Raw genomic sequence first — 15,887 nt, 5'->3', positions numbered from 1 at the left:
ACACGGAGGGTGAGGTCATCAGAAGGCGGTTCGGCGTAGCAACGGTCGGGGAGACCACCCGCAGCTGTCACACTTGAGACACGTGACCTAGCCCTCTCGAACTTCCATTTGTTTGGGCCATTAAGGGCTGCCATTCGTGGGAGACATTTTGAGGACGATGAGGAGGTGATTCATACAGTGAAGCACTGGCTCCGCCACCAGGACAAGGATTGGTGCCAACAGGGCATACACTCCTTTGTTTCGCTCTGGAAGACGGCCATAGAACAGAATGGAGATAACGTGGAAAATAGGGTGTGTAGATAAAACACCATTCTTTGGTGTGTGTAATTCTCATTATCTTTAACAAAGAATTGTTGAAGAAAAAAATGTGGTGCATTACTTTCTGGGCAACCCTCATACTCTTGGCTTGCTCGAATTACTTGTTTGCACTGGTATAATGTGTTAAAATGATTGTTTGCAGACCCCTTAGCTGTAGCTTACAAGATCTGCCCGGGAGCAAATTCGAGCTGTGGAATTGCACCTCCCCTACCGTGCGTTGACCGCCCGCCGTGCAGCCCCCACCACTGCCGCTGTCCCCTCCCCTTACCCTGCCGTCTGGACGACCACGGGCCATGTTAACTTGCGCGCACCACACTCTGCCCTCGTTTGCAGGCTGCGGCCCTACTACTGGTGTTAGCGACAGCGACGTGCCGGTGTGTGCCGCCGTCGGACGGCGCCAACATCCTGGCCATCTTCGCCGAGAGAGCCGGAGCCACTGGATCGTGTTCCGGGAGATGCTGGTCGAGCTGGGCAGGAGGGGCCACCACCTCACCATGCTGGCGCCCTTCGAGGAGCAGCACGAGAACTGGGAGCTCCTCAAAATGGCGGACCCACAAATGGATCATAGAAGTACGTACAAGACCGTGTTCCGTCCCACAGACCTACTGAATTGGATTATCTCTCGTAGCATCTACTGCATTATTCTTTGCTTGAAACGCACTCTCTCTCGAAATACGTACACTGGTGCATATGTAAATGTTGCACATTTCAGTATAAGTTTACAAAATAGGAGAGGCATTCAGTAAGTAATGTAACACACATTTTTTCTAATAGCAGGTTGTTTTTATCGGAATTGCAATACACCACATTATTCATCCCTCTTTGGGCTACAAAACCTCTTTCTTTCAAAGTAATCTCCGTTGAATGCGACGAGCTTGCGGAGGGCCTGTATGCCCGAATGGTACCACTCTACTGGTCGACTTGGGTGCCAATATCTTGCTGTACCAGTAACCTCCCATCACAGATGTATCGCTTCCTGCAGAGTGCACCCTTCATTTTGCCAAACAGATGGAAGTTGGAAGGTGCGAGATCCAGGCTGCAGGGTGGATGTAGAAGATCAGCCCAATGAAAATTTGTGAGCTTGTTTCGGGTGTGTAGACTCTTGTGAGGCCGTGGGTTATCATGGAGAAAGAGTCTGCTCCAATAGCTGAATGGTCGGTGTGACGGACTGCCGTCCTAAGGGGCCCGGGTTCGATTCCCAGCTGGGTCGGTGATTTTCTCCACTCAAGCACTAAGTGTTGTGTTATCTTCATCATCATTTCATCGCCATCCGGAGCGCAGGTCGCCCAATGTGGCGTCGAATGCAATAAGACCTACACCAAGGCGACCGGACGAGCCCTGTCGAGGGCCTCCCGGCCAATGACATTTCATTTCATGGAGAAAGAGAAGTTGGTTTGCATGTTTGTGGCGACGAACGCTATGAAATAGGTTCTTCAATTTCCTTGCGCAACACACTTCAGAGTTGATCGTTGGAGCATGAAGAAGGACATCAAACAGAATAACCCCATAAGTGTCGCCATGACCATGACTTTGACGGTTAGTGTGGCTTTGAACTTTTTCTTGGCGCCCCCCCCCCCCCATCCCCATGGATTGCCATTTTGTTTCTGCTTCAAAGTGATGAAGACATGTGTCATCGCCTGTGACGATGTTCGACAAAAAATTATTATAATGAGCCTCATAACGCGAAAGCGACTCCGCCCAGTTGGTCCTTGATTGCTCTTTACAGTGTTCCGTTGGGTGGTGAAGAACCCAGCGGGCACATACCTCCTGAGTACCCCAACTGGTGGCACTACCAACGGGGACATCCAGTCGAACAGCGAGTTATTTGTTTGATTTGAATGAGAACTGATGCCAAATTAAAAACCTTTCAGCCGTCTAGTTTCGGAACTTACTTTATTTTTCTATCAGTTTCGGCGATCTACTACGTCTTCAGGCCGCTCACCGACGTGTGGGAAGATTCCACCTAGGTTCTGATCAAAAGAGGGGCCAGCAACACTGGTATCAGTACACTGCTGCTTGCTCTAGCGATCACTTCAACCATCATCGCCGAAACTGGTAGCCAAATAAAGTTTGGAAACTAGACGCCTGAAAGGTGTTTAATTTGACATCCTGTGTCGAACAGCCGAGTCCCACAACCATGTCTGAGAAGGTGGACATACAGAGACTCGACTGTGAGTGCCCGCACGTTCCAACACTGGCGGGAGTCGTAGTTGTCTCCAGCTGGCCGCCACGCGGGATAATGGGCAGCTTTGCGCGGCCTTGTTGCGTTGATGATAGGCGCATCGCCCAACGACTCGCCGTGCTTTTGTTCACTGTCAGGTCTCCGTAGGCATTCTGCAAAAGCACTATGAAAATCTGCAATTCTCTGGGTTTCCCCCAAAAGCAACTCAGTGAGAGCTGTCTGCTTGGAACACACCTCCTTTACAGGCGCCATTTTGAAGGCTACGTATAGCGCTGCCACCTATCGGAACTTCATGAAGCTACAGGAGCTGAAATAGGAATATTCCACTCTATCGTACAATGAATTTCTTTTTTTTTTTGTATCGAAATTGGCAGAGAAAAACGTGTTGGATTGCTTGTTAAACGCCCCTTGTAGATGCGAATATCGCCATCTACATTCTGTATATGTTTGTTGTTGTGGTCTTCAGTCCTGAGACTGGTTTGATGCAGCTCTCCATGCTACTCTATCCTGTGCAAGCTTCTTCATCTCCCAGTATCTACTGCAACCTACATCCTTCTGAATCTGCTTGATGTATTCATCTCTTGGTCTCCCTCTACGATTTTTACCCTCCACACTGCCCTCCAATGCTAAATTTGTGATCCCTTGATGCCTCAAAACATGTCCTACCAACCGATCCCTTCTTCTGGTCAAGTTGTGCCACAAACTTCTCTTCTCCCCAATCCTATTCAATACCTCCTCATTAGTTACGTGATCTACCCACCTTATCTTCAGCATTCTTCTGTAGCACCACATTTCGAAAGCTTCTATTCTCTTCTTGTCCAAACTAGTTATCGTCCATGTTTCACTTCCATACATAGCTACACTCCAGACAAATGCTTTCAGAAACGACTTCCTGACACTTAAATCTATACTCGATGTTAACAAATTCCTCTTCTTGAGAAACGCTTTCCTTGTCATTGCCAGTCTACATTTTATATCCTCTCTACATCGACAATCATCGGTTATTTTACTCCCTAAATAGCAAAACTCCTTTACTACTTTAAGTGTCTCATTTCCTAATCTAATTCCCGCAGCATCACCCGACTTAATTTGACTACATTCCATTATCCTCGTTTTGCTTTTGTTGATATTCATCTTATATCCTCCTTTCAAGACACTGTCCATTCCATTCAACTGCTCTTCCAAGTCCTTTGCTGTCTCTGACAGAATTACAATGTCATCGGCGAACCTCAAAGTTTTTACTTCTTCTCCATGAATTTTAATACCTACTCCGAATTTTTCTTTTGTTTCCTTTACTGCTTGCTCAATATACAGATTGAATAACATCGGGGAGAGGCTACAACCCTGTCTTACTCCTTTCCCAACCACTGCTTCCCTTTCATGCCCCTGGATTCTTATAACTGCCATCTGGTTTCTGTACAAACTGTAAATAGCCTTTCGCTCCCTGTATTTTACCCCTGCCACCTTCAGAATTTGAAAGAGAGTATTCCAGTTAACATTGTCAAAAGCTTTCTCTAAGTCTACAAATGCTAGAAACGTAGGTTTGCCTTTTCTTAATCTTTCTTCTAAGATAAGTCGTAAGGAATCCAAACTGTATATGGGGAAAGATTATAGGCCAGGTTTCTTATGCATTGCGTGCAGTACACAATACTGTAAATTGTATTCATATTGTTGCGCATTTAGTGTTTTCTCAAGTGGAATAAGAAGACCACTCCCCCACCATGAAAAACATTCCCATGCCGTAACACCATCTCCTCTGCACTTTACAGTCGGCACCACACATGATGGCAGGTAGTCACTGTGTCGGCGGATAGCATTTTGGAACTCACTAGTGGTTCCTTCCGCCAGTTACACGCTAGTTCTTACAATCGCTCCCCAAAATACTCGACAATCCGTGTCGGTCAGTACATGAGTTATGGCTGGTCTTTGTTTAGTTGTGGATATTCCCTTGCGTTTCCACTTGAAAAGCACATCGTGAACAGTCGGCTTGGGCAGTTTTAGTAGGGTTGAAAGGATCTGTTATGGAGCTCACCGACCCATTCAGCCGGTACTCCTTTCCTACTGACGACACAATAGCCATCCTCCTCCCCCTCCCCCAGTCTCCTTCTACCTTCTATACTGGCAGAGCCACCTCTAGTGACATCTGTTGGTCAGTTCCCACTGCACAGGTGTGTCCGGATACATTTGATCAAACAGTGTATGTTGTTTCAAGCAAATCTGTGGCTTTTTCCCAGGTAACACCTCGTTTAGGCCCATTATGAATATTCTGGTCATAATTGCTTGGTACAGTGTTTTACCAATGAATTGTGCTTCTGTAGTCTCTTACATCTGTTAAAATTCAAACATCGGTTGTACACAAAGGCAGACTTTTACAGATAAAAGACCTCCGCGGGCGGTCGATCAGACACATATTCGTAGTTTACAATAATTTCCCTTCGGTTTCGGACATTGTAGCTGGGGTACTTCCCTTGTAAGATGTTTACTCAGTTTCAGTGAATGTTCTTAATTCTTTTTAGTTATTTTTATGACTGCTGTAACACTATTCTATAAAGAGTGTTAAAGACAAAAGATTTCGATCACGGTTAGCTACTATCGAGGGGACTAATTCAATCGCTCAATGGTATTTCTTTCCAATTTTTTGACATTAACTGTAACGTCATAACATTTACAGCACTTATTTATATTTTGCTTCTTTACAGGAATCAACTTTCTCGTCTTTGAGAAGATTCCGACCATACTGCAGCTGATGTTTCTTTTCTACATCAGCGTGGGCCACTGTCGCAAGATTATGGGGGACGCGGCAGTGCAGACTTTACTCCAGTCGCAAGACAGGAAGTTCGACCTCATCATATTCGAGACCTTAGTTCAGGACTGCCTCCTCGGTTTCGCGCACAAATTCAAGGTGCCGGTCGTCGCTGCGTCGCCCATAGCCGGCGGCAGCTCCTGGATAAACGACATGATCGGCAACCCTTACCCCCTGGCCTACGTGCCCGAAACCGCGGTGCCCTACACCGGAAACATGAACCTGTTCCAGCGGGCGAACAACGTCCTCACCGCCTCCGTGTACAGATTCTGCCGCCGCTTCTTTTACCTCCCGTCTATGGACAAAATAGCCCGAGAGCACTTCAAAGACCCCACCATGCCTGCGTTGGCCGACCTGGAGCATAACACGTCCCTCATCTTAAGCATTTCGCACTTCAGCTTCCATCACGTGAAGCCTATGCTGCCAAACATGGTTGAAGTTGCGGGGATGCACATCAAACCTCCTAAGAAACTTCCGCAGGTAAGTTCCGTACGAAGTCTGACTCCTGTAGCAATACACACAGCTGCGCGTACAAATGTCTGTTATTCAGTCTTGTATGAGGGGGCTCAATAAGTAAAGCAACACATTTTTCTTTCTAGACCAATTTAGCTTGATAAAATGTGGAATTACTAGTGGCACAGCCGGCCGGGGTGGCCGTGCGGGTGTAGGCGCTACAGTCTGGAGCCGAGTGACCGCTACGGTCGCAGATTCGAATCCCGCCTCGGGCTTGGATGTGTGTCATGTCCTTAGATTAGTTAGGTTTAATTAGTTCTAAGTTCTAGGTGACTGATGACCTCAGAAGTTAAGTCGCATAGTGCTCACAGCCATTTGAACCATTTGAACTAGTGGCACATCGAGGAACATTCCCGCTTCAGCCCCTACAGTTTCATAAAGTTCCGATAGGTGGTGCCTCTGTGCGTAGCCTTCAAAATGGCGTCAATAATGGAGGTGCGTTCCAGGCAAGAGATGATGATGATGATGATGATGATGATGATGATGATGATGATGATGATGTCTGGTTTGTGGGGCGCTCAACAGCGCGGTCATCAGCGCCCATACTAAGTCCCAATTTTTACACAGTCCAATTTTGCCACTGTCACGAATGATGATGATGATGATGATGATGATGAAATGATGAGGACAACACAAACACCCAGTTCCCAGGCAGAGAAAATCCCCAAACTAGCCAGGAATCGAACCCGGAACCCCGTGATCCTAAGGTGGCAACGCTAGCCACTAGACCACGAGCTGAGGACTCCAGGCAAGAGAGCTGTCACTGCATTTCATTTGGAGGAAAACCAGATTATCGCAGATATTGATAGGCGCTTGGAGATCTGGCAGTGAACAAAAGTACGGTGAGTCGTTGGGCGAATTGCCTGTTATTATCGCAACAAGGTCCCGCAAATCTGACCCATCTCCTGTGTGCCGGCCGGCGGCACACAGCTGTGACTCCTGCAGTGTTGGAGCGTGCGGACACTCTCACTCGAGATGATCGACGCATGCCAGTCAAACATCTCGCTGTTCAACTGGACGTCCCTGCTGGCAGTGCGTTCCAAGCTCACAAAAGGCCGTTGGACTGCTCTTCTTCAAGCCCGGATCTCGCATCTTCCGACTCCTATATGTCTGGCCCAAAGAAGGATGCATTCTGCGCGAACCAGTACTTGGATGATGGGCAGGTTACTGATGCAGCGGCGAGACGCTAGCCTCGACGTCGACCATTAGAGTGGTACCATGCGGGCATGCAGAACCCCCCAGTAAAGTGGTGTAAGGCCATCGCACTGAACGGAGATCATGTGGAAAAATAAGACTTTTAGCCAGAAGAGTGATGAGTGATACGAGGGTTCTTTTTTAAGTAAGGGCCGTTCGCGCGTATAGTCCCGTAGTTCGCGCGGACGCCGCAACAAGCCACCGCGCCACTTGCCGGCATCCTTCCCGTTCACACTGATGCAAGTTGCAGCTCTGTAGCTGACGTGTACGCATCGCTGTGCTACTTTATAATGTTTACGATTATTGAATCGCCCGCCGCGTGTGAGATACGGTAAGTGATACGTTTTTTGACCGCGAGAAGCCTATCAGCTGCAGAAATTCATCGTCAGTTAACAGAAGTTTATGGCTTGAATGCAATGAGTGAAGGTAAAGTGCGTCAGTGGGTTAGAGAGTTTAAAAATGGCCGTCAAAACGTCCATGACGAAGAACGCTCAGGCCTGCCCTCTGTGATCACTGATGATTTGGTGGCTGCAGTCGAAACAAAGATTCGTGAGGACAGAAGATTCACAATTTCCACTCTTTCTTTGGAATTTCCACAAGTTTCAAGATCGGTTTTGTACAAAATTGTATCTGAAAACCTAAACTTTAAGAAAATGTGTTCTCGGTGGGTACCCAGACTCCTCACAGAGGACCACAAAGGGAAGAGATTTGCCACTTCATTGGACTTTTTGATTCGTTATGAGGAAGAAAGGGATGACACGTTCAGTCAAATTGTCACTGGAGATGAAACATGGGTATCTCATATCACTCCCGAAAGCAAGCGACAGTCGATGGAATGGCGACACACAACCTCACCCGTCAACGTCAAAGCCAAACAGACGCTGTCAAAGCGCAAGATTATGGCAACTGTGTTCTGGGACTGGCGCGGTGTTTTGCTAGTGGACTTTATGCCACGAGGAACGACAATCAACTCAGATGCCTACTGTGCAACTCTAAAGCAGCTCCGCAGAGCAATTCAAAACAAAAGGCGCGGCATGCTGACAAAAGGAGTTTTGCTCCTGCACGATAACGCTAGGCCTCACACCTCTCAAAAGACTCGGGAGTTGATTGATTCTTTTGGCTGGGAAGTTTTGGACCATGCACCATACAGCCCCGACCTTGCTCCTAGCGATTTTCACCTTTTCCGGTACCTGAAACACCATCTTGGCGGGCAGCGCTTCAATGACGACGGTGAAGTGAAAGCGGCCGTGAACTCTTGGCTGTCGGAGCAGGCGGCCGAATTCTTTGAAGAGGGAATTAAAAACTTAGTTGTACGGTATGACAAGTGCTTATATAAACAAGGCAACTATGTAGAAAAATAGGTAAAAGTGTGTAGAATCAGAAAATAAAAGTTTTTTTACAAAAGTATTTGTATTTAAAAAAAAATAGAAACGGCCCTTACTTAAAAATCAACCCTCGTATAATGTATTGGAATCCTAAATGAAACCAACCTGGATTCAGAAAAAAATGTGTTACCTTATTTCTTTAACACTCTTTGTAAACTAATTTTTTACTGCATTATGACATAATGACATCACACCAGACTTCCCGTTGCAAAATTTATCTGCCATGATTGTCATAGCTTTGCCACAAGGAAGTTACAGTGAAAATTTCATTGTGTAGGTATTGGATAAATTTCGTAAGTAGCCGATTATATAAAATTACAGTAACATAGCAAAAATAATAACCCTTACGTGGTATACAGAGTCCTACAGTACGTGCATAATGTGCTCATCAGTGCAGGCTTCTGATGATGCCTCCCCTCTGTTTGCAACTTGCAGGATTAATTAACATTTCTGACAATGCTAAGTCGTGTGAGATATTGGGCCTTTGCGTTTTGTTCCACACGTTTCCTAGGTGGGCAGGGTCTCACGACTTCAACCCAATAGGCAGAACATGCTTGATAGAATTTGGTTTTCTCTCGCGTGTCTACTGTCTACAGCAAAGTTACTGAATCATCCTTTCGATCTCTTTGAATTTCATATAAACCGTGTTGCTCACCTATTTTTGAATAGATGAAGTTCACCTCAAAATACTTTCCAATGAAATGAAGCGAATCGGTCAGTTGAAGCAGGATCACCACCAGGATTTTTAGAAACCAAACCCAGAACAAAAATGTGGTTGCAACTTTTCTGATCCATTCTTTTGCTTTTATTTAGCAAAGTAATAGCGGTGTCAGTTTCTCTCACGTTAACCAGGCGTTCGAACAAATACCAACGGTAAAGTTACCGCTGATTAAAACCAACCAAAAGTCTGTTGTAGAAGAGAAATACTATCAATAATTCATACAAACTGGGTAAAGTTATATTTGCATTGAAATTGTTATATATTCGTAAAATACGTACTTCTGACGAAATCCCAAACTTTATACACCGCTGTTATTTGTTTGGTAAAGCATATAACTACGAGAAAGAAGCCACTATTACAGTTGCTTCACTACAGGATCCTCTACTTCCGCATAATTTGTTTCGCTTCTTTCTGAGAGAAGTTGTAGCAAAAGTAAAACAGAATATCAGTTGAATCACTAGCGACTACACACCATGATACATTGACAGCGCTTTTCTCGTCTTCGCAGACTACTCTAAAAATAAAAATAGTGTGGCCAAAACTATTTTCTCGTAGGTCGAAAAAAGCAATGTAGAGACGACAGCATACATGTTAGGCACAAATAAATAATCTAACACAGGATTAAGTAGGATTAATTAAGTTATATAATTCTGCTTTTTTCTGTTTATTTATTACAAGGGTTATATTCGCACTAAGTAAGCATTACTAATTGCTCGATCTGCATTTACTGCGAGTAAAATAGTAAGTATGAATTCGTTAAGTAGTAAGCACATTATTACGTTATACAATGGACGTTGGAAATTGTTTTACCTCTCTGATACCCGACAAAACTGAAAAACAAAAATTAAAACTGCTGCTGTAACGATATTGTACTTCTTATGAGCTGGTATTAATTTCAGGATCTCCAAACGTTCATGGATGCTGCAAGGGATGGTGTGATATACTTCAGTCTGGGTAGCAACGTAAGAAGCGTGGACCTTCCGGAGGACTACAGGAACATTTTCTTCAGTGTATTCTCCAAACTGAAAACGAAGGTCCTCTGGAAGTTTGAAGTGGACTCTTTCCCTAATATGCCAGCCAACGTTAAGATTGGTAAATGGTTTCCTCAGAGCGATATACTAGGTAAGTCTCTGCGCCACTAGTTCAGCATCAAGTGGCCATCTAAGACTTTCCAGCACTTCTTGCTCTTTTGTTTCATACTTCCCCTAACACTCCGTTACTTTCTTCCTTTGATACATAGCTATCTACCAATACTTCTTTCGACATCCTTTTATTCGTCCGAAATTTTATACCCATACATTAAAGAGCTCAGTACATCATCATTTAGGAACATATTTCTCTCTGTGAATTCAACCATTATTGTACTCGTGGCAGGCTTCACAATCGTTAAGTACATTTGAATCAAATGCGTCATATAATTACGCATCAGTTTATATACTATTCAAATAACACAATTTGCAAAAATAAACCATGATTAAATTTTTCAGTGCACTGTTTTGTAGTACACAAAAATTGAAGAAAAAAGATAAACTTTGTTGTCATCTCATTACTTTGCAGTTTGGTATAGTCTGTAAAGGCGTTATTGAAATACAATAGTGGTATGCATACTTTTGGTATGACGTCAATATAACAACTGTAGATGAGGCACTCAAATAAATAAAAATCGTATATTTCCAATGGGGACATTTGTTACAAATAATTGCATTGCCTCTTTGAGTGGATCAGCATCAGCATTCCATTTGTCTGCTAGGCGAATGATTTAACCGCAAAACTGACAGTTACTCATCATATTTGATTTCTCCAAGTTGATAACTTTTAATGCGAGTGGTGAAGAAAAACTGGATCTGCAGTGAATGAGAATTTAGATCAGAACTTTCCTCTTATGTTCTATCGTAGTATATAAAATTGAACTGCTTAATAGCATATGAAGTTGATAATTTATACGTAGTTTCAGAATAGATGCTTACCACTTACAAAACCTTTTCCATCATATTTCTTTTACAATAGTCTGAAGCATGTAATACGAAGAGCAATACACCACCATAAGAATGAGACATAAGTCAGCTACCTGCTAATAAATGCTTTGCGAATTATTCCTTTAAAACAATAGAAGCTTGAATGACTTACATCGTGATTTTATAAATGATTTTGATCCACATTAGCATAAAAGTAACTTATCACACTAGAAGATATCTTTTGGAAATTTATGCACAAGAAAATCAACATATATAAAATCAACATAAATACAGACAGGGCGAAATGGAAATTACATAAATTAAGAATCCATCTACACCTGCACATACACAACTGAAACATCCCTTTACGGCATTAGTATCTGATGAAACACCTTGTTTAACTTTCCAGTTACTTTTCTCGCATTTATCGTTTCTTTCATTTCACATAATAGATAATAAAGATTCTTTTCATGAACAAATTTTTGTTTTCACTGAATAAAACACAGTTTTTCCGTTCACTAATAGAGATTGTTATCTTGAGCAAGAAAAAAGGATTGCATAGCATTTTCATATTTATAAAATACTGAGATAAATATTGTGTTGCTTTTTCAAAGCCTGCAGACTGCTGAAGATCAGTTTTAAAACACGCTTTGAAAAAACTTATTAGGTAGGTAAAAGCCAAATGTTTAAAAATAATAAAACAGTTATTGCTCCTATAAAGTAAAATATTTAATAAAGCAAAGAAAAGCTTTAGACTGTAATATTTTCCTCCAAAAAGCAGTGTGATTAATTTTATTTCTATTTCTTGTATTACGTAAGAACTTGCAAGGATTATGCATTATTTCATTCGTTAGATTTCATAACATCTAATGACATCTCTTAATTGTTTATGGTTTTTATTGTGTGGTTGTTAAGTCTGTAACAGGAAGACATTTCCAGATTTCACTAAGTTTTACTATCCTAAATACAATGATTTGTATTGTTTACATTCTCCCAAAAATAAATTTCAGTCCATCTTTTCATGTACTATGCATAAATGTTTATTTTTTGCTTTATGAAATAATTTAAATTCTTTCGTTCTTTTGTAGCTTTAACATCTGGTTGCTGTAAGTTTATCAAAATGTGATTTTTTGTTAATGTTTTAGCTCATAAAAACTTAAAGTTCTTCATGACTCATGGTGGCATGATGAGTTTGCAAGAATCTCTTTATAATGGAGTTCCTTTACTTGGATTTCCTATATTTGGAGACCAAACACGAAATCTACTCAAAGGACAGGAGAACGGATATGCAATTATGCTCAAATTTTCAAACTTGACAGAAGACTCGTTGGGATGGGCAGTAAACGAAATGCTCACAAATCCAAGGTAAGATTTACATGAATATTTTTGTATGGGAATTCAAGTATGGTATTCCTGTTATGGCTATTAAAGCTCTGTTTAAATTGTTTGGATTTATCTGAGTGTAAAGATTGAAGTTTACTTACCATATTATTTGATGATTAGAATTTTAATTATTGCATCAAATATTTTATACATTTACCTGTTATTGTGCAGCATGAATAAAAATTTACCTTGCATTAATTTCTCCAGATCTATTTGATACATTTGGTAAATTACACATGTCTGCAGGACTCCGCTTATGTCTAACATGATATACCACGTTAAAAATAAAATACTCAGTGGCACTGAAATTTTAGTTCGACGCATTTTTCTCCATGACTAACGAGTGCCAAGTTAGTGTCTATTCTCACAGAAGTGCAGAAAGACTAGCATAGCATCTGGCATGAGATGTTAACCAAGGTCAGTAATTGACAACTGGGAACTCAAAGCAGCTCAAGCCATAGAGACTGAAGTATAATGTTAACGTATAGGCTGGAATAACTAGTAGAAGTAATTTTATCAACACATATTAAATAGGAGTAATATAAGAGTGGTCTAATAATGTATAAGAAAATAGGAATGAGGACAAGCTGCTATATGGAACAAATGAACATGTTGTCGCAGAAGAGATGGATAGCAAGTCAACACCCACTACAGTAGTAAAAGTTTATATTACTATTAGCTCCACATATGATAAAGAGACTGGAAGCCTGTATTATGAGATAAAAATTGATGTCGATAGTAGAAAAAAGAAGAGAAGTAATTATAGTAGGGAAACCTGGTCTGAGTCGATGGATTGAAAGGGGAAACCTGGCAGTGTTTTTCCACTGAGCACTATTCAATCATTGCTAACATTTGGTTTAAAATTTATGGAAGTAATCTATAGACATCAAAAAGTTTCAGACAGATAACCTAATGGTAAGACAGTGACTTCAGAACTAGATGTTAAAGTGCAAAACATTTCCAGGAGGAAATGTGGAATGCTCATAATGTATTGGTTATGAACCGCAGATTAAAACAGAAGAACTTGAAGAAAAATAGGAAGTTAAGGAGTTGGTACTTGTGTAAACTGAATGAACCAGCGCTTGTCGAGAAATTTAAAACGAACATTAGGCACTAATTGTCTGAAACTGGGAAAAATAACGCGTCAGAAAACGAATGAGTGGCTTTGACAGAAGAAATAGTGAAGCTCATAAAGGATTTAGAAATTGTTGGATAACACAAAAGATTAAATGACGAAAGGAGAAAGAATGAAAATTGAGCAAACTATACAGACAAAAGGGAAAATAGACATCAAAAAAATGAGACTGACAGGAAGTGCTGAGTGGGAAACCATGAATGCTAGAGGAGAAAAGCAGAAGCTGCCTAGATGAAAATTAAAGAGGATTTTGGCCGTAACGAAGCGCCTGTATTAGTATTACCAGTTCAGATTGCAGGCCAGTATTAAAAAAAGGATAGGGTGAAAGATGGAATAAATATATAGTATGGGATACATAAAATAAACGAAGATAATATTATGGATAAGGAAGAGGAAGTAGATGGAGACGAAATGGGAGATATGATACTGTGAGAAAAATTTGACACAGCACGGAAAGAACTTACCGGAAAGAAGGCACCTATAGTAGACAGCATTACTACAGGACCATTGAGAGCCTTGGGACTACATACCGTGACAAAACTAATCCACCTGGTAGACAAGATAAACGAGAAAGGCGAAATCCTTTCGCTTTTCAAGAAGAATGTATAATGCTTGTTCCAAATAAGGTAGGTGCTGGTGGCTGCAAAAGGTAATGTAAAGAGGAGTGAGGAGTAAAGTTGTAGAGCAAAACCGCTACCTGACCAGAGCAAGCAGAGCTAAATGTATTTCAGTTGTAGCAATTATGGAAAGATGGAGACGCTTACACAGGACACATAGTGTGGAATGCTGCACCAGGCCAGTCTTCCAACTGAAGACCACAACAACTTGAGTATGTACCACATCAATAAACAGTATGTCAGAAGCGCATAAACTGCCCTTTCTACACTCAGCTGTAGAGAGTAAAAAAGTTGAAAACTGTACTACCACTTTTCAAGAAGAAGGAAGAAAAGGTGAAGATCGATACTTGTAAAGATATTCGATCACGTACTCTATAGACATTGTACAAGACGTCGAAGGTGGTTCAAAAGCTCAAAGATTTAAATGTTAGCACATCCAGGTCCCGCCGCGCGGGATTAGCCGAGCGGTCGCCGACACGGTAGCTCAGCGTGTTCGGTCAAGAGGGTTAGCTGCCCTCTGTAATAAAAAAATCGGAGTGAATGGATCAACCCTGAACGTACAATGGATGTCATGGGACATCCGCCACGAACAAAAAAACAAGTCGGTAGCCCACTTGACAGTGAAAAGCAAAGGTCTTGGGTTCAAATCCCGCTCTTGCACACAATCAACAAAAAAAAAGAAGTCTAAGGCGCTGCACCCATGTGGACTGTGCGGCTGGTCCCGGCAGAGGTTCGAGTCCTCCCTCGGGCATGGGTGTGTGTGTTTGTCCTTAGGATAATTTAGGTTAAGTAGTATGTAAGCTTAGGAACTGATGACTTTGTCAGTTAAGTCCCATAAGATTTCACACACACACAACCAGGTTTCCTTATAAGATTTGTTTAAAGACCTGTGCAAAAGTGAGAATACATAAAATTGCATACATTTCGTTTCTGAGTCAAAGGCTAGTACTTTACTGAAAAATCAAAGTACAGTTCTTGTATTTGCAATTTCGTCGATAATCTTTTGACACTCTATACTAATCTTGTACACTTGGTAAATGATTCAGAACACGACATAACATGTTTTTAAAGTTGAACATTGAGCAAAATACATTGACAATGTTATTTTATCTCATTGCTCATTGACGGTATTGTGCATTGTGAACATTTGCACTGAATTAAATTTTCAGCTACATGGAGAACGCTAAAAAGTACTCTAGACTGTTCCACGACCGGCCGGAGAAACAGTTGGACACGGCTGTCAATGCTGTAGAGTACGTACTGCGGCACGGGAGGGGCGCGCCACATGCGGTCGGCGGCGCTGGACGTGGCGTGGTACCAGCACCTGCTGCTAGATGTCCTCCTCTTCCTGCTGGCGTGCGCGGCGGCGGCTGTAGCGAAGGCCATCGCGAGGGTTATTTCCAGGAGGAGTGGCTCAGCTCTCAGCAAAGAGAAATGCTCTAAGAGGGACTAGAAGTTACTGACACTGGTGATTCCAGGGCCCAACAGGCTTTTACAAGATGTAGAACGGTTTGCACTCTAGTCTTTATTTGCTGCACGGGACGCCGGCAGTAGGGCTGCAGAGTAAATGACTCCCACTCAATATTCTGGAATTCTGATGTGCTACAGGGCGTCCTCGTCTGACTTCAAATCGTGGCGTGCAGCCTTGAAGCCGGACTGTAGTGTAATGGGCAGTATGTAA

At 42.3% G+C, this 15,887-nt stretch overlaps 1 protein-coding gene across 1 annotated transcript; it reads left to right on the top strand.

Annotated features, from left to right (window-relative positions):
- The first annotated feature begins 611 nt into the window (after positions 1 to 611).
- Positions 612 to 15,649, top strand: LOC126100639 (UDP-glucosyltransferase 2-like). The gene is made up of 5 exons (XM_049911268.1): positions 612 to 888; positions 5,200 to 5,783; positions 10,016 to 10,238; positions 12,217 to 12,436; positions 15,376 to 15,649. The coding sequence occupies exons 1-5, from the start codon at positions 612 to 614 to the stop codon at positions 15,647 to 15,649; spliced, it is 1,578 nt and encodes a 525-aa protein (XP_049767225.1).
- Positions 15,650 to 15,887: the final 238 nt, after the last annotated feature.

This window comes from Schistocerca cancellata, chromosome 9 (assembly GCF_023864275.1).
Source record: "Schistocerca cancellata isolate TAMUIC-IGC-003103 chromosome 9, iqSchCanc2.1, whole genome shotgun sequence".
Classification (NCBI taxonomy): domain Eukaryota; kingdom Metazoa; phylum Arthropoda; class Insecta; order Orthoptera; family Acrididae; genus Schistocerca; species Schistocerca cancellata.
This window is presented reverse-complemented; position numbering and strand designations above follow the sequence as displayed.

What these genes read in the sequence shown, in the direction of transcription:
- LOC126100639 (XM_049911268.1), top strand. Translation starts at nt 612, where the DNA reads ATGTTAACTTGCGCGCACCACACTCTGCCCTCGTTTGCAGGCTGCGGC. An exon ending in CCCACAAATGGATCATAGAA is followed by an intron (nt 889 to 5,199) that starts GTACGTACAAGA and finishes GCTTCTTTACAG; the next exon opens with GAATCAACTTTCTCGTCTTT. An exon ending in GAAATGCTCACAAATCCAAG is followed by an intron (nt 12,437 to 15,375) that starts GTAAGATTTACA and finishes TTAAATTTTCAG; the next exon opens with CTACATGGAGAACGCTAAAA.